This window comes from Urocampus carinirostris, chromosome 16 (genome assembly GCF_059441175.1).
Source record: "Urocampus carinirostris isolate Australia breed hairy pipefish chromosome 16, RoL_Ucar_1.0, whole genome shotgun sequence".
Lineage (NCBI taxonomy): Eukaryota > Metazoa > Chordata > Actinopteri > Syngnathiformes > Syngnathidae > Urocampus > Urocampus carinirostris.
The window spans coordinates 5,392,231-5,410,721 of NC_142364.1; the positions used below are offsets into that span (position 1 = coordinate 5,392,231).

An 18,491-nucleotide genomic window follows, 5' to 3' on the forward strand; every position below is an offset into this window, starting at 1 on the left:
ATTATTCAAATCAGTTTTTTTTTTACAAAGATTTTTTGTACCACTAGAAGGCATTAAACATTGCACACGGTCCCTTTAAAGACACTGATTATATCAATGATTGAGCATGGGAGTTAGAAATCGAATTTCCAAAAAAAAACAGCAACCCCTGCAACCCGACTGAGGATAAGCGGCGCAGAAGATGAATTTGACCAGAAAAAACACTAGGTGGCACTTGTGAGCTGTGCTAAGAAAGGATTTTGTCTTACTGTATGCACAGTTAATACTATAGCAGTATCCTCACACACACACACGTGTGTGTATATAATACGTACATACATATAATTGAATCCACAGAGAGTTTACGCCACAGGCGGCCCGCGGGCCAGATCAGGCCCGCTAAGGGATTGAATCCGGCCCGCGAGACAACACTCAGAGAAGCGCAAGAGAAAAACAAGCGGCAGGTTGAAATATGTCAACTTGATGTCGCCAAAGCCAGGTGCCTCGAACAAAGACACTGTACTTGTATTTCTTTCTCTCTTTCTCTCTCACGCTCTCTCTCTCTTTTCCACCCCTTTTCTCCCACTCTCTGTCTCTTTCACTCTCCGTGTCTCTCTTTTTCTCTTCCTTTGTTGCTTTTTGTCTCTTTCTCTCTCTCTCTCTGTCTTTTTAACTTTTTTTGCTCTAACTTCCTTTTTTCCTTTTCTCTCTTTTCTCTTTCTATTTTCCTACCCTTTGCACTTTCTTGATGTCTGGACCCCGAGCGTTTATCAAATCAGTGCCTGGCGTTCTGTTATTTTATTAGTCCGGCCCCTGTGAGATTTGTTTACCTAGTATGTGGTTTGTAATTTAAAATGAGGTAAACATCACAGTTCTAGTGGTTGATTGAACTTATCTCTACCCGAATTCTAATCATTTCAACCTGGTAGTAACATAATGGTTGACTGTTGGATCCCTCAATCCAGGGATGTCAAACTCATTTTAACTCGCGCGCCACACGATAGAACAAACATTCTCTCGGGGGCCGGTCTAGTCGATGGAGGAGAAAGAAAAAAAGAGAGAAAGAAATAAGAGAAAGAGAGGGAGAGAGGAAAAGAGAGAGTGGGAGAAAAAAAGACAGAGAGAGAACATGAGAAATAAAAGAGATAAAAAGAGAAATAGAAAAGAGACAAGGAGAGAAATGAGAAGGAGAGAAATAGAGAAGGGGAAATCAAGAGAGGAGAGAAAAGAGAAGGAGAGAAATAGAGAAGGGGAAATCAAGAGAGAAAGAGAGAAAAGAGGGGAAAAGGAAGAGAGGAAAAAGAAAGTAAAAAGACACACAGAGAGAAACAGACAAAGAGGAACAAAGAAAGAGATTGAAAGAGAGAGAGATAGAGAGTGAGAGAAACACGGAAGAAGAGAGAGAGAGAGAGAGAGAGAGAGAGAGAGAGAGAGAAATACAAGTACAACATTTGTTCGAGGCACCTGCCTTTGACAACATCAAGCGGACATATTTCAACCTGCAGCTCGTTTTTCTCTTGCGCTTCCATCAGCATAGTCTAGCAGGCCGGATTCAATCCCTAAGCGGGCCTGATGCGGCCCGCGGGCCGCCTGTTTGACACCCCCGCCTTAATCACTAGGGATGTGGGGCAACCATTTCATTATAACATAATAAGAAGAGTTCTTTTACTCATACTGTAAAAACTTCCCAGAAAAATAGCTCTCAATTTCAAAAAAGCTTCATAACATTCCGGATGGGGCCCCTCTCGTCCCTTGTGATTTGAGTGGAATGTTTATGGTTTTGACAAGGTAGCACAGGTTGCATAGTGGGAAGGAATTTCCCTATTTTTCCTACCTAGTAACTGTACATACAGTTCACTCAGCGGTCTTTATCCAGTTTGTGCTGTGCTCAGTGTGATATTTCACAGGGTTGTTGAGAGAAACAGTGAAGGCTTCCAAATGTTCTCTGTCAAGTAATTCCCGATGACTTGTTGATCTTGTGCATTGCATTTGTTTACCTATAGATCAGGGGTCAGCAGCCATTTTGGAGCTTGTTGTTACTGATTAAGTCAAGAAGTTTGATATGCCTTTCTAAAATTACGTTTCAGGGTTGGGTAGGGTTACTTTAACTGGATTACTTTCAATTACTTTTGGATTACTCCAATACCAAATATGCTCGTAAAAGACAAAAGAAACTAAATAGGAATAAAATGATGATTCACAACACGCGGTAAGCAATGTTCCCTGTAATTTTCCCTACGGGTCTGAGCGTTCACACAAAGTCGGTGAGCAACGCTTGAAACAACAGTGAGCAACGGCAATCCCAAGTGTGGCAACTAAGTCATTATCAAATACGTCCAAAACTTGACATTTTGCTGAGCTTCCGGCAAAGCAAAATGATTTTTCTCTTTTGAATGAATTGACTCATGTACGATGGCCTACAAACGTCGTTTGTTCTTACAATTCTTTCACAAGATATCCGTTTCTTTTTATCTCCTGATATATTTTGTCGCATAATATTAACATTTTTCGGGGCTTATTGAGTCGGTTGTAAGATACAGAACTGTACTTAGTCACATTTTTTAGTGGAAGTACAATAATGGCAACAAGATTCACTTGATATCATTGGAAATTATTTGAATGCAACACAAGCTTTTTCTTCTTTTTTCCGTGTTTTTTTGCTACTTTTTTTTAAAATTCCTTTAAAAGAATCTCATTGTTTCCGAGCTGTTACTTTTTTCTTTTTGTTCTCTATTTACGTTTTTCCTACGTTTCTTTCTTCTCTTTTTTTCTGGCTTTTTTTCTAAATGTTTCCTTCTTTTTTTCTCTTCCTTTTGTTTCTTTTTTTCTCAGCTTTTCACTACTTTTTCATTTTGATATTTTTTTCTTTTTTGTTCTATTTCCCCCCTTCCTTTGAGTCATTTTGTGCACAATTTTACATGACATTTGGTCGTGTGGGGATTAAAGAAGCAAAAACCACCTGAGGAGCCGTTTGGGACCCGAAAGAGCCGGTTCCTATTAGTGAGCCGAGCCGAAGAAGCCGGTTCTCGACAAACTCTACTAACTTTACTCAACTTCGTTCTACTTCGACTCGACTTCAAAATACCACATTTAGGACACAACGTCAGGGGAACCCGTATATTTTTACCTTCATGCACTGTAACTTTGACTTAAGTCGCTTCTTAATTAGTAATTTTGAGCCCAGATTTTACTTTAACTGGATTACTTTCAATTACTTTTGGATTACTCCAATACCAAATATGCTAATAAAAGACAAAGGAAACAAATATGAATCAAATGACTCCATTTTGTGCAGGCTTGGGGAGTAACAGAATACATGGAACGGCAAAAATGATGTCGGCAAGCTGTTTGGATTTATTTTCATTTTGTTTCTGTCGCATTTCATGTTCGTTTTGCCGGAGATCGAAGAGATCAAAGCCAGGAGAGGAAGCTTACCACGTGTTGTGAGTCATCATTTTATTCATATTTAGTTTCTTTTGTCTTTTATTAGCATATTTGGTATTGGAGTCATCCAAAAGTCATTGAAAGTAATCCAGTTCAAGTAACCCTACCCAACCCTGTTTGTTTCTTACTTTCACCATTTTCATTCTAGAATGAAAAATGAATGCTCGTGAAATCATTCAGCCCCGCCATCTCCTCCGCCTCCTGTCCTGCAGCCTAATGCACTCTGTTGCCAGAACACGGATGATAAAATATATAAAGGCTCTTTGAACTCAGTGAACACATACTTAATAGAGAAAATATTTAATTGTAAACCTTTTAGGGGAAACCTCAAACTACGCACCCCATCTTCAAGGTTGGTGCCTCACAAAATCATCTTCTGGGCTGCGAGTATAGAACAAAATGTATACTAAAGACAAATATCATTTGTGTAAACGTGTTTATTTTATTTACCAAATAAATAACATCTTCAGCATCTTTTTTTAGTTCTTTTCCAGCTTGCAGTAAATTCAGTCTTGTTTATTACACATAGCTGTGTATTTTACATTTTATATGGCGTATACGATTTGAAATGATCAATAAATATATAAAATATGAGAGAAATGCAAAAGTTGAATAGAATAGAATAGAATAGAATATACCTTCATTGTCATTGTTACAAAATGGGCTAACATATTATGACAACGAAATTGGGCATGACACTCCAGGTCCACACCTTTACAGTGAGGTAAAAAAGCTAAGAAGATAAAGCAGGGGTGTCAAACTCATTTTAACTCGGGGGCCACATGATAGAACAAATATTCTGTTGGGGGCCGGACTAGTAGATTTAAGAGAAAGAAAAAGAGATAAAGAAATAAAAGAAAGAAAGAAAAGAGAGAGAGGGAGAGAGCGTGAGAAACAAAAGATAAAAAGTCGCGAGAGAGGGGAAAAAAAGGGAGAGGAAGAAAGAAATCCAAAGAGAAATAGAAAGACACAAGGAGAGAAAATAAAAAAGAAAGCACAGAGGGTATGAAGAGAGAAAGAGAAAAGAGAGAAAAGGAAAAAGGAAGTTAGAGCAAAAGAGGTTAAAAGACACATAGAGAAAGAGACAAAGAACAACAAAGGAAGAGAAAAAGAGAGACACAGAGAATGAAAGAGACTGAGACAGAGTGGGAGAAAACAGATGTAATAGAAAGAGAGAGAGAGAGAGAGAGAGAGAGAGGGAGAGGGAGAGAGAGAGGGGGGGATTGAGAGAGAGAGAGAAAGAGAGATAGTGAGAGGGAGAAATAAACACAAGTACAGTGTCTTTGTGAGAGGCACTTGGCTTTGTCAACATCAATTTGACATATTTCAACCTGCAGCTCTTTTTTTCTCTTGCGCTCCTCTGAGTGTTGTCTCGCGGGCCGGATTCAATCCCTTAGCGGGCCTGATCTGGCCCGCGGGCCGCCTCTTTGACACCTGTGAGATAAAGGAACAGAGAAGATAAGGTTATAAAACAAGGAGGATAAGGCTATAGTTATAATTTACACAATATTTACGCAAGAAATGTCGGCATGTAGGATGTTACATACAGTTTGGTATCGTAAGGGTTTGTGCAATTATGCATTTGGTGCAAAAATAGTCATCATAGTGCAAAAAATAGTCAACATATGCATTTGGTGCAAAGAAATAGTCATCATAGTGCAAAAAAAATAGTGAAACTTTGTGCAAGGTGAGCAGTAAACATAGTGCAGTCAAAGTATGAAAGGTATGAATCTATGCTGAAAATAAAAGAATTTCCTACAGATTCTATTTTGTTGCGTTCACTTCATGCACTTTTTTGCGTTTAACGAAATAAAAGTACTGTCCTGTACTGAAATTTCGATTCATTCACATTTTTAAAAATATGCACTGGCCCTTTAAAAACCGAGTGGTGGGAGCGTGTAACAAATATGGCGACAGGTTACTAGATTTTTCTTTTTTTACAAGTTCAAATGCAAATACGCCGTGACGTCATCCTGAAGGAACCAATAGGAAGGCAGTGATTGGAGTCTGCACGCGGCCACGGTTACTAGCAATTCACTCCCGACATTACGACCTGCGGACGACTCAGAAGAGCATCCTTTTTTCGAGGTGAGTTCATTTCGTCATTTTCTCGCTAATTATGCTTATAATGTCTTAGAATTTACATTATTTTACGTTCGCCTTCTTGCCCCTCCCGACAAGAACTGCTGTTACGTGGCTGGGGACGTCACTACCAATATTTTTGGCATATTTACAAATGGAGGGATTTTCTTCGTTGTATGTCGAGTTTCTGGTCTCTATTTAAACGTTAAACTCTCTGTAATAACTGAGATAATGTTGGATAAACAACCTACGAACAGTTATTATGTCCATTTTTTTCTATCAGTTTGTTGGTAGGCGACAGTCTTCGAGGGTCAGCAACGTGTTGCCCGCGGGCGCAAGGTGGCCCACGATGTTCACGCGAGTAGCCTGCGACAAATAGCCAGGGTTGGGTAGGGTTACTTTAACTGGATTACTTTCAATTACTTTTGGATTACTCCACTACCACATATGCTAATAAAAGACTAAAGAAAGTAAATATGAATAAAATGATGACTCAAAACACATGGTAAGCTTTCTCTCCTGGCTTTGATCTCTTCGATCTCCGGCAAAACGAGCAAAAAATGCCACAGAAACCAAATGAAAATAAATCCAAACAGCTTTTTGCCGTTCCATGTATTCCATTACTTCCCAAGCCTGCACAAAATTTAGTAATTTTATTCATATTTAGTTTCTTTTGTCATTTATTAGCATATTTGGTATTTGAGTAATCCAAAAGTAATTGAAAGTAATCCAGTTAAAGTAACCCTACCCAACCCTGCAAATAGCTCACTGTTGTGTTTTTTTTAGGGCTGTGTTTTTCAACATTTTTTGAGCCAGCGCATGTTTTTTACATTGGAAGAAATTTGCTGCACACCACTAACCAAAAATGTTATAAAATGACACTGAAGAGTATGTTTAATTGCAATATAATTTATAATACCCCCAGTTTTTACAGCACAGACACTTGATAATGAGATAATATTTGTAGAAAATGATTCATAAATGTTTTATACAATTTTTTAGATTTAGAAAATGACATTGGATAATTTCTCTCGGCACACTAGTGTGTTGCGGCACAGTGGTGGAAAATCCGTGTTCCAGGGGAATCGATTTCTAACTACCATATGAAATCTTTGATATGATCAGTGTCTATAAAGGGACAGTGTGCAATATATAGTCAAGTCATGTTTCTTTGTATAGCTCTTAATCACAAGGGCTACACAGACCACAGATTAATGCCAACTACACACTACACCCTTCCGTGATCTAAAGCCTGCACGAGGGCAGAGAAAAACTCAAAACCTCAACATAAAGAAAGTGAAGAAACATTGTAAAGTCATGTTTATTTGTTTGGCCCTTAATCACAAGGAGTCTCAAAGGGCTGCACAGATCTACAGACTATTATTTCACCATCCCCTGATCTAAAACTTACATGAGGGCAAGGAAAAACTCAAAAACCTTAGCATGAGGAAAGTCAAGTCATGTTTATTTGTGACGCCCTTAATCACAAGGAGTCTCAAAGGGCTGCACAGACCACAGATTATTGCAAACCACAGACTATTATGACACCATCCCCTGATCTAAAACCTACATGTGGGCAAGGAAAACTCAAAACCCTTAGCATGAGGAAAGTCAAGTCATGTTTATTTGTGACGCCCTTAATCACAAGGAGTCTCAAAGGGCTGCACAGACCACAGACTATTGCAATCTACAGACTATTATGACACCATCCCCTGATCTAAGACCTACATGAGGACAAGGAAAAACTCAAAAACCTTAGCATGAGGAAAGTCAAGTCATGTTTATTTGTGACGCCCTTAATCACAAGGAGTCTCAAAGGGCTGCCCAGACCACAGATTATTGCAAACTACAGTCTGTTATGACACCATCCCCTGATCTAAGACTTACATGAGGGCAAGGAAAAACTCAAAAATTGTACTAAAACACGTAAAACGTACGTAATACACGCAAAAACTTGAGAGAACGTACTTAAAAAGACAAAAAAATCTATACATTAATGCACGAAAAACGTACATAAAGCCAAGTTGAGTAATGAGTGATTTGTGACATGAAAGCAGTACAAATAAAGTATTTTCTGAACTATTAGGCACACCTCCCAAAGAAGCCGTAGGCAAAACAGTTTTAGACTATAAGGCGCATGGAATCAAAAGTATTTTCAAGGCACACCGTCTTATATTTGACTACTAGATGTCACTGTATTTTATAACTCAAACGAAAATGAGCGCTACAGAGCTCAAGGACTCATACAAACTATGGAAACACATAGTGACTAAAAGGCACAGAGTTCATTATTCTAAAAACAAGGCACTAATTGGCATTACAATGTTTTAAATTCAGTTTCCGAAAGTATAAAATGTGGACACGTGAATAATATTAAGTTTGTTTCAATCAAAAATATTTAGTAACATTTATCAATTGTCTTTTTTAATATATAATTCACTGATTTACTTTGGTGGCAACATGGTGTGACCACAATAATGGAACTATCAAAACGGTGATGTGGTTTCAGTCGGACGCATGTCTACCCACAATTAAACATAGCAGAGACATTTTCTTATTGTGTGGGGTTTTTTGTGTTTCAATTGTGATTTTTTTTTGGTCGACTTTGTCTTAAAATCAATTTGAAAATGAATGAATAAAGTCTTAAAAATCTTGAGTTTAACTAGCATTTAGCTGTAGTTAACCATGTGCTTGATCGAGGATAACATTTGCTGTAGTTATCTGCTACCAGGGGCAGCACGGCGGCGCAGTGGTTAGCGCTTGTGTGGCACAGTTCATGTCATGGGAACCTGTCGTGGGTTCAAATCCAGCTCCAGACTTTCTGTGCGGAGTTTGTATGTTCTCCCCGTGCTTGCGTGGGTTTCCTCCGGGCACTCCGGTTTCCTCCCATGTTCCAAAAACATGCATTTCAGGTGAATTGGCCGGTCCAAATTGTCCCTAGGTGTAAATGAGCGAATGAGTTGTCTGTCCCTGTGTGCCCTGCGATTGGCTGGCAACCAGTTCAGGGTGTCCCCTGCCCACTGCCCGATGATTGCTGGGATGGGCTCCAGCCCCCCGCGACCCTACTGAGGATAAGCGGTACGGCTAATGAGATGAGATGAGATCTGCTACCAGTGACCAAGAGCATCCGGATGATAAAAACCAAGATTGCTCTAACAAAAAAACAAGTTTTTAATATTTTTTATGTAAAAATAAATGTATATTCCAGTCGAAAAATTGTACACTAGTTGAAATTATTAAAAAAAAACGTATAAAATAAGGAGGAGCATAAGTTTGTGCATAAAGTATGTGATCATTGATTTTCATTTTTCAAATGAGCTTAAATGAACTATTTTCATAAAATCCCCAAAGAAAAATAAAATAATAGGTCAAATTCAGCTTTATTGTCAATTCTGCATCATAAACAGAGAATTGAAATGAAATTTTTTTCGGCCCTCATTAAAATAAAGAAAACTAAGTATAAGTTAATAATTTTTTTCTCAAGTCTTTATTAGCTTAACTTGCACAGGTTTTAGTCACTCAGGGTTGGCGGGTATGGATGAAGAGATTGCTATTTTACTTCCAATTAGGTTTTTTTATTTTATGACTAATTGGGTGCATTCAAGTTTTTTTGGGCTTTTTCCTGTCTACCCCTTTTTTCCTTCTTTTGTGTCAATTGTCTATCAAAGCTGTTGATTTTTAATTTATTGTAATCTTGTACATGATGACTAGTGGGGAAAAAATTAAAATGTCATGTTCAAAATCCAGTGATATCGTCTCGCCATCTACTTAAGTTCAGACCTAACACACATTTTTTTTCTCCAATGTTTTTTATGACTAATCCGGTGCCTTCAAGTTATTTATTGACCATGTTTGCTGACTGATGTTTTTCATTTGCCTTACAGCCCCACAGTCGCGAAAAACCAACATGTCTAAAGGAATAGTGGTTCTGGCTTATAGTGGGGGACTGGATACGTCTTGTATTCTGGTGTGGCTGAAGGAGCAGGGTTACGACGTTATCGCTTTCATGGTAAGATTACTGTTGTAGGGATTTTTCTAGCTTTAATTTTGAAAATGGTTAGAATTGAAACGAATTATTCTTTACTGCAATCAGTCAACAAATTTGCCTCGAGGTGTTGCTTGTGCTCCACCATGAATATTTATTTTCCTGAAGGATGCTTGAATTTCCTACACTGAAGAAAAAACCTTGCGTTATTACTTGGAGTCCTTTGAGTTCTGATATGAATTACTACCGTTAATTCCGGACTATAGAGCGCACCTGATTATAAGCCGCACCCACCACATTTTAAGAGGAAAACCGATTTTGTACATACACAAGCCGCGCCTGTATACAAGCCGCATGCGCCCACATTTAAACATGTAACACAAACACAAAATTAACCCAAACCCGACTTCAAGTCCCGCGATTGAAACTAAATGTCCTTCATTAAAGTCCAGAGTCCAAAAATCACAGCCGGCAAATGAACGGAAAACTATACCGGTACTTAAGGTTTGATGCAGACCTGCAGACTCCGGGTCCCGTTGAAAGTAATCCAAGGAAAAAAGTGTATATTTCCAAAGGTAAGGGTGGGAAAAATATATCAGATGAACTCATTTACTCACGCAACTCCGTTTTCTTTAACCAACTTCTTACCCCATCTTCTTTCCTTGTCTGTCCCTCACCTTTAGCGTTAGTGTCCCCACTTAAACTCGGCACCCCGCGTTTGTTCCGCCCCTCATTTTTCGTTCACCCGTGCAAAACATATCAGAATAAGTGTCTAAAATAAATACATTGCAAAAATATACAGTTGCAAATACATATTATACATGGGTTACACATATTTACAAAGAAAGACGGTACACCGAGAGAGTTTTCAAAGCTTTAATAATAATAATAATAATATAGCTTTGACAGGGCAGTTAATGGCAGCAACACTCGAGCGCCGCTAGCGGCCGCTAGAAAAATTACATAAATTGGCCGCATCACTGAATAAGCCGCAGGGTTGAAATTTAGGGAAAAAAGTAGCGGCTTATAGTCCGGAATTTACGGTAATCGCAAGAAAATGGAATCAATGAACCAGGCCGCTTGAAATAGCTTGCACTATTTATTAACACAGAGAGTCAATGATAGAAAAAAGGGGGGGGGCACTGGAGATTAAGGGAGCTCTGGACCGCTGAAAGTCTGGAAGTTACTTGCACGAAACGAAACTTTCCCGCTATAATGCTAGTCGATTTGGAAGGATTCCCTTGTACAGAAAAATTTCCAAGAACCATCAAACATGGAGTTAAATCTGAAGCCGTGCCCTTATCGTTGTGGAGAGATTTGGTCTCGTGCTCCGAATGGTTGGCAATGTATGGCCCACGTGCTGAACTTGAGGCCGCAATGCAGGCCCGCATGGCCGCCGTGTGAGACGAACAAGCCAGGCAGGCCGAAGAAAAGGAGAACAAGCTATCAATCAGCTACTCTTTTTATATGGACCATGGACACTTGACCAGATCATGCCTCTTTGGGCGTTGTCTCAGATATCTGAGTCACCAGGATGAGATGACGGTGTTTAAAGTTGCTAAAGAAGTGAGAAATTTGCAGAATGTTCTATACATAAAAATATCCCTTCAATCGACATAATTACGTACGGTGTGAACATCATTTTTATCAATATGTTGCCTTGGATGTTTTAATTTATCATGGAACCATGGTAAATTGGTACAGTGGCTTGCGAAACTATTTGGCCCCTTGAACTTTTGCCACATTTCAGACTTCAAACATAAAGATATAAAACTGTAATTTCTTGTGAAGCACCAACAAAAAGTGGGACACACTTTATTGGATATTTTAAACTTTTTTATCAAATAAAAAATGAAAAAGTGGGTTTACAAAATAATTCAGCCCCATTGCGTTAATGCTTCGTAGCGCCACCTTATGCTGCGATTACAGCTCTATGTCGCTTGGGGGATGATAGAAAATCAGTTTTGCACATCGAGAAACTGATATTTTTGCCCATTCCTCCTTGCAAAACAGCTCGAGCTCAGTGAGGTTGGATGGAAAGCGTTTGTGAACAGCAGTTTTCAGTTCTTTCCACAGATTCTCAATTGGATTGAGGTCTGGACTTTGACTTGGCCATTCCAACACCTTGATATGTTTTTTGGTGAACCATTCCATTGTAGTTTTTGCTTTATGTTTTGGATCATTGTCTTGTTGGAAGACAAATCTCCGTCCAAGTCCCAGGTCTTTTGCGGACTCCGTCAGGTTTTCTTCCAGATTGGTCTTGTATTTGGCTCCATCCATCTTCCCATCAATTTTAACCATCTTCCCTGTCCCTGCTGAAGAAAAGCAGGCCCAAACCATGATGCTGCCACCACCATGTTTGACTGTGGGGATGGTGTGTTGAAGTTGATGAGCTGTGCTGTTTTTACGCCAAACATAACGTCTTGCATTGTTGCCAAAATGTTCATTTTGGTCTCATCTGACCAGAGCACCTTCTTCCACATGTTTGGTGTGTCTCCCAGGTGGCTTGTGGCAAACTTTAAACAACACTTTTCATGGATATCTTTGAGAAATGGCTTCTTTCTTGCCACTCTTCTATAAAGGCCAGACTTTTCAGTACACGACTGATTTTTGTCCTATGGACAGATCTTCCCACCTCAGCTGTAGACCTCTGCAGTTCATCCAGAGTGATCATGGGCCACTTGGCTGCATCTCTGATCAGTTTTCTCCTTGTATGAGCTGAAAATTTAGGGGGACGCCCTGATCTCTGTAAATTTGCGGTGGTCTGATACTCCTTTCATTTCAATTTTATTGCTTGCACAGTGCTCCTTGGGATGTTCAAAGCTTGGGAAATCTTTTTGTATCCAAATCCAGCTTTAAACTTCTCCACAACAGTATCACAGACCTGCCTGATGTGTTCCTCGTTTTTCATGATGCTCTCTGAGCTTTAAACGGACCTCTGAGACTATCACAGTGCAGGTGCATTTATGCAGAGACTTGAATATGCACAGGTGGATTCCATTTATCATCGCTAGTCATTTAGATCAACATTGACTCATTCAGAGATTCTCACTGAACTTCTGGACAGAGTTTGCTGCAGTGAAAGTATAGGGGCTGAATCATTTTGCACACCCACTTTTTTGTTTTTTATTTGTTAAAAAAGTTTAAAATATCCTATAAAGTGTGTTCCACTTCGTGATTGTGTCCCACTTATTGTTGATGCTTCACAAGAAATTAATGGTTTTATATCTTTATGTTTGGAGTGTGAAACGTGGCAAAAGGTCACAGAGTTCAAGGGGGCCAAATAGTTTCGCAAGTCACTGTACGTTCAGGAACTGTCCAAACGGGGACGCCGACGTTCCATCCATTCCAAAGTGAGTTATTTGAACTAAAGAAGGTGGAAGTCATTTTTGTGCTGAGCTTATTTGCTCTTCACTCGGCTCCCACGTTCAACCAGTTGGTGCAATTTGGCTCGGGGGCCCCGTCAGAGTTTAGGGAGTATGTTCTGCTCGTTTGTTGCTGCTACAATAGATAAATACTAATCCCGCTGCACAACAAGCAGGATTGAATTCTAAGCCCTTGTGTGATCAGCTCTTTTCTTTGTTTTTCCAAACACAAACAGTTTTTTTGTTTTTGTTTACATTGCTCGTCTCCTGTCGGTTCTTGGTGAATGACTTAGCAGGTTTATTCAATGAGCAGCAACGTTTTAACGTGTTTATTGTTTTCAACGACAGACGGTAATCAATGAAAATCATTTTGCTTGACTTGGCACCGTTTGATTCCATTTTTCTTCCTATCTAGGCCAATATTGGACAAGATGAGGACTTTGAAGCCGCTCGCAAAAAGGCAGAGAGCCTCGGCGCCAAAAAGGTACGTGATACTATAATCACACCAGTCAAGTCAAGTCTTGTTTATTTGTATAGCCCTTAATCACATGGAGTCTCAAAGGGCTGCACAGATCTCAGATTACTGCAAACTACAGACTATTATTACACCATCCCCTGATCTAAAACCTACCTGAGAGCAAGAAAAAACTCAAAAACCTCAACATGAGGATAATGAATAAACCTTGCGAAGGGAGAGCACATGAGGTCATCCCCCTTCCAGGATGACCAGGCTGCACTGGATGTTGCAATAATAACAATACACAGATATTGTCAACGTGAAATATTGGTCATTCATAAGCTATAGAATAGATGTGGGTTTTAAGCCTAGATTTAAACAGTTCCTCTGAGGTTGCAGATCAGAGCATTCCACAACACCAGGGCGCGAATGGAGAACGCTCTCGAACCTATGGATTTCTTCTTGGCTCTTGGGACCACTAGTCGACCAGCGTTTTCGGAGCCAAGGACTGGAACATAGGGGGAAATTAAATCTGAAAGATATGAGGGAGCAATTCCATGCATGATTTTGTATAATACCAACAGAACTGTAAAATCACATCTTAAGCTAACAGGGAGCCAATGCAGGTTAGCTAAAATCGGGGTCATGTGATCAAACTTTCTTATCTTCAATAAAAGCAATCATAGCAACTATTTATTTCAAAACATGATTTAAACATGATTGAATTCTCCTTTCTTGTTCAGTTCATTCCAGTAAAACCTGGCAACCTTTTGACACTAATGGTGGGGTGCGTAGTTAAAGGTGTCCTTTAAAGTTAAAAATGTGTAATCAATGCCCAACTTTAAAATATTCTACCTGCTGATGCCATCCTCTGGCTGAAATCATCATTGCAGCCTCTGTGAAGCTCTTTTTGTTGCACGTGCAAGAATGTGAAATTCTTGGATGCGTTTGAAAATAAACTCTTCCATTTTCATCTTTTTGGGGGTTTTGGTTAGCAATTGGACTGTATTTGAAACAGTCCTTTTCTTAGTTTCACCATTTTCATCAGAGAATAAAAGAAAACGGCAAGTGTGTAATGCGTAACGGCGTAGCTGAAAGACAAAGGGTAAAAGGAGATAGGCACATTGGAAAAAAATACATTAGGGGTCTTTGAACTCAGTTTGGCATTGTAAGAACTTAGTTAAAGCCCCATGGTGTCATATTTCAACACTAGATGGCACTGCATTGTCTAATGAAATACAAAAACCAGTGCCACAGAGCAGTGTTTTTCAACCACTGTGCCGGGGCACACTAGTGTGCCGTGAGACCTTGTCTAGTGTGCCGATGGAATTTGCCCAATTCTATCTTTCCAAAAAATCAGGCCATTATTCAGTATTTTTACTTTCTGGAACTGTAATAGTCATCCATATCAGTAGGTGGCAGTAGTTTTTTATATACTTTTTATATACTAATTATCTGCTCATGAGGTAGCACAGTACACTTAATAACCTAATTTGTTCAACAAAGCGGTTTAAGATTGCTCTGTAAAAAAATAAAAACATAAATAAAGCACACATCATTCTTTTTTATTTCACGTATTATTTTCTTCTTTTTATATACTAATTTCTGCCTATGAGGTAGTACAATGAAATATTTGACATAACTTAATTTTCAAACATTTTCGACGGATGGTGTGCCTCGGAACTTTTTTTATAAATAAAAGTGTACGTTGGTTCAAAAGGGGTTGGAAAACACTGCCATAGAGCACAGCGTAGCAAAAAAAATGGCAGCGACCTTAGGTGGGGATTCCATTTTTCGACCTGTGAATAACATTAGTATGATAGTTCAGAGATTTTTGCATAGTAGTCAAATCAATGTTGTTGTTTTTTTTCTGAACAAAGGGGTGCACTAAATATTACACACTGTCCCTTTGGATTTGATTGCTACAATTGTCAATAGCCTGAAAGGAATTGCCTGCTGCGAATGTGTTCCCTCATGCATTCACTATCATTTTTTAATAAAAGAGGTTTTTATACCACAAAATGTTTTCTCTTACTTGTGCACTTCTGCTGTTGCAAATATCATAACTATTATATAACTTAAGGGGCTGTAGTGAATTCATAGGCCCAAAGGTGAGAACCACCAGGAAAAGTATGTGTGTGTCTGTGTGCGGAGTCAAACTTTGGAGCAATCTACAAGACGAGATCAAACAATGTCCAACTATTCTCTTGTTCAAATTTAAATACAAAAAAAATAATTCCTGGCGGAATACAGAGATGAGGAGGGTGGGGTATGAAGTGGTACGGGCGATTGGGAATAGTGCGTCTAGTTAACTTTGTGTTATTGTTGCTATTCTTATATCATAACTGTTATTATTAATATCATTACAATTGTTGTTATATCATTGGTGTATTTGGTAGGGCAGATGAAGGGGCTTGGGAATATAAGCATTGCTTTTTACTACCCCTTTTCAAACATATTCTCATCTCATCTCATCAGCTGCACCGCTTATCCTCAGTAGGGTCGCGGGGATGCTGGAGCCCATCCCAGCAATCATCATCAGGCAGTGGGCAGGGGACACCCTGGACTGGTTGCTAGCCAATCGCAGGGCACACGGGGACAGACAACTCACTCGCTCAGTCTCACCTAGGGACAATTTGGACCGGCCAATTCACCTGAAATGCATGTCTTTGGAATGTGGGAGGAAACCGGAGTGCCCGGAGGAAACCCACGCAAGCACGGGGAGAACATACAAACTCCGCACAGTAAGGCCGGGAGCTGGATTTGAACCCACTCAGGAGGTTCCCACGACCTCAGAACTGTGCCGCACACGCGCTAACCACTGCGCCGCCGTGCTGCCCTTCAAACATATTATGTAACATTATTTTGTTGAGTTATTGTTTTTGTTCTGTTTTTATTTTGATGGTCGAATAAAGTTTTCATTCATTCATTATTCTATTTGAAGAACCTGTTGAAGTGTGGCTTCAAAAATGAAATGACACCTAATTATTCAGTACGTGTCCTCCTTTTGCGTCAGGTTTTCGTGGAAGACCTTCGTAAAGAACTGGTGGTGGACTTCATCCTGCCCGCCGTCCAGGCCAACGCTGTCTACGAGGACCGATACCTGCTGGGCACAGCGCTGGCACGGCCCTGCATCGCTAGGCGCCAGATCGAGATCGCGCGGCGGGAGGGTGCCCAGTACGTCTCGCACGGTGCCACGGGAAAGGTGAGACCGTTATCTGCTTTTCTGAATGATTATAAATCTTATTTAAGATACCAAATCAGCACGGCGGTGCAGTGGTTAGCGCGTGTGCGTCACAGTTCTGAGGTCATGAGATCAAATCTCCTGTGTGGAGTTTGCATGTTCTCCCCGTGCTTGCGTGGGTTTCTTCCGGGCACTCCGGTTTCCTCCCATATTCCCCCCAAAAAACATGCATGTTAGGTTAATAGGCCGGTCTGTATTGTCCCTAGGTGTGAATGAGCGAGTCAGTTGTCTGTCTCTGTGTGGCAAGCAGTTCAGGGTGTCCCCTGCCCACTGCCCGAAGATGGCTGGGATGGGCTCCAACATCCCCGCGATCCTACTGAGGAGAAGCGGTGCAGATAATGGATGGATGGATAAGATACCAAATACTTGTTGGTATGGTCAGTGAAATCGGCTTTTCATTATATTATTAAAGGGACCGTGTGTAATATTTGACCACTAGATGTCATTGTAAATTGTAGGGCAACTAAAACTGAGTGCTACAAAGCACATGGACAATTGCAAACTACAGATACTTAAAGTCAGCGCCGTTTTGCTTCTCATTTTTTTACCCAGCCTTTTTTTAATGTTTTTGGTTTCGGGGGTCATCTAAAGCCCCCCGCACACCTGAGGTTGTTTTCCGCTTCGCCGTTTTCCTCTCTCCTCATTTTTGTTTACGTCACGGGTTTTCTGCCTGCAACAATGACAGTACAAACATCTTCTTTTGTTCCTTTATCTTCTTTGTTTTCTTTATCCTCACTGTAAAATGTGGAACTGGAGTGCCACGTCCAATTTCGTTGTCACAATATTTTCAACCCATGTTGTAACAATGACAATAAAGGTCTATTCGATTCTATTCTGTTCATGTGGCTTTTAAAAAGTACTATCAAAAGACTTTGCTGCCTTCCAGCACTGACGTTTTAGGTCAAATTAAGACAAAGACTTAGAATCGTACTCAATAGAAGTAGTGAACATGATACTGTATTGTGCTAGCACACAGGTGTCAAACAGGCGGCCCCTGGGCCAGATCAGGCCCGCTAAGGGATTGAATCCGGCCCGCGAGACAACACTCAGAGAAGCGCAAGAGAAAAACAAGCTGCAGGTTGAAATATTTCAACTTGATGTTGCCAAAAAAAGGTGCCTCAAACAAAGACATTATACTTGTATTTATTTCTCTTTCTCTTTCTTTTCCACCCCTTTTCTCCCACTCTGTCTCTTTCACTCTCTGTGTCTCTTTTTCTCTTCCTTTGTTGCTCTTTGTCTCTTTCTCCCTCTGTGTCTCTTAACCTCTTTTCCTCTAACTTCCTTTTTTCCTTTTCTCTTTCTCTCTTCATACCTTTCACGCTTTATTTTCTCTTTTCTCTCCTTCTGTTTTTCTATTTCTCTTTGGATTTCTTTCTTCTTCTCCCTTTCTTTTCCCCCTCTCTCACGACTTTTTATCTTTTGATTCTCACGCTCTCTCCCTCTCTCTCTTTTTCTTTCATTATCCCGCCCTCTCTCCTTTTCCCTCCCTCTTTCTCTTATTTCTTTATCTCTTTTTCTTTCTCTTTAATCTACCAGTCCGGCCCCCGACAGAATGTTTGTCCTATCGTGTGGCCCCCGAGTTCAAATGAGTTTGACACCCCTGTTCTAGCACAACAGTTTGTGTGTATGTACCTTTTTGTGCCAATTTCGAAGCAATGTCCTCCATCGCCTTATCCCTTTTCTTTTTGTCCTTGTAGTACGGGGACCTGACATTGTAACGACAGTCGTAATCTTGCCAAATATCAATGAATTTATCTTCTAGGGTGGCTTCCGACACGTCATATGACGTCATGGTGGTAGATGAACAAAACAAGAACTAAAATTTGGGTGAAAAAGTTCAAATGTTTAGAGTGCGTTTTAAATATTAAATAAAGTACTGCCAGACCACCTGTTTTACTTCCTGTTATGTTTTATATGAATAACCTGTGCAAAAAC

General features: G+C 39.9%; 1 protein-coding gene across 1 annotated transcript in view; it reads left to right on the plus strand.

Moving 5' to 3' along the window:
- The first annotated feature begins 5,415 nt into the window (after positions 1-5,415).
- The window catches only part of ass1 (argininosuccinate synthase 1), a 70,424-nt gene continuing 57,348 nt past the window's right edge, over positions 5,416-18,491 (plus strand). The window contains exons 1-4 of the mRNA XM_088319749.1: positions 5,416-5,511; positions 9,390-9,514; positions 13,271-13,339; positions 16,329-16,517. Coding sequence (XP_088175875.1) covers positions 9,413-9,514; positions 13,271-13,339; positions 16,329-16,517 — 360 coding nt within the window. The 5' untranslated portion in view covers positions 5,416-5,511; positions 9,390-9,412. The remainder of the gene's footprint in view (positions 5,512-9,389; positions 9,515-13,270; positions 13,340-16,328; positions 16,518-18,491) is intronic.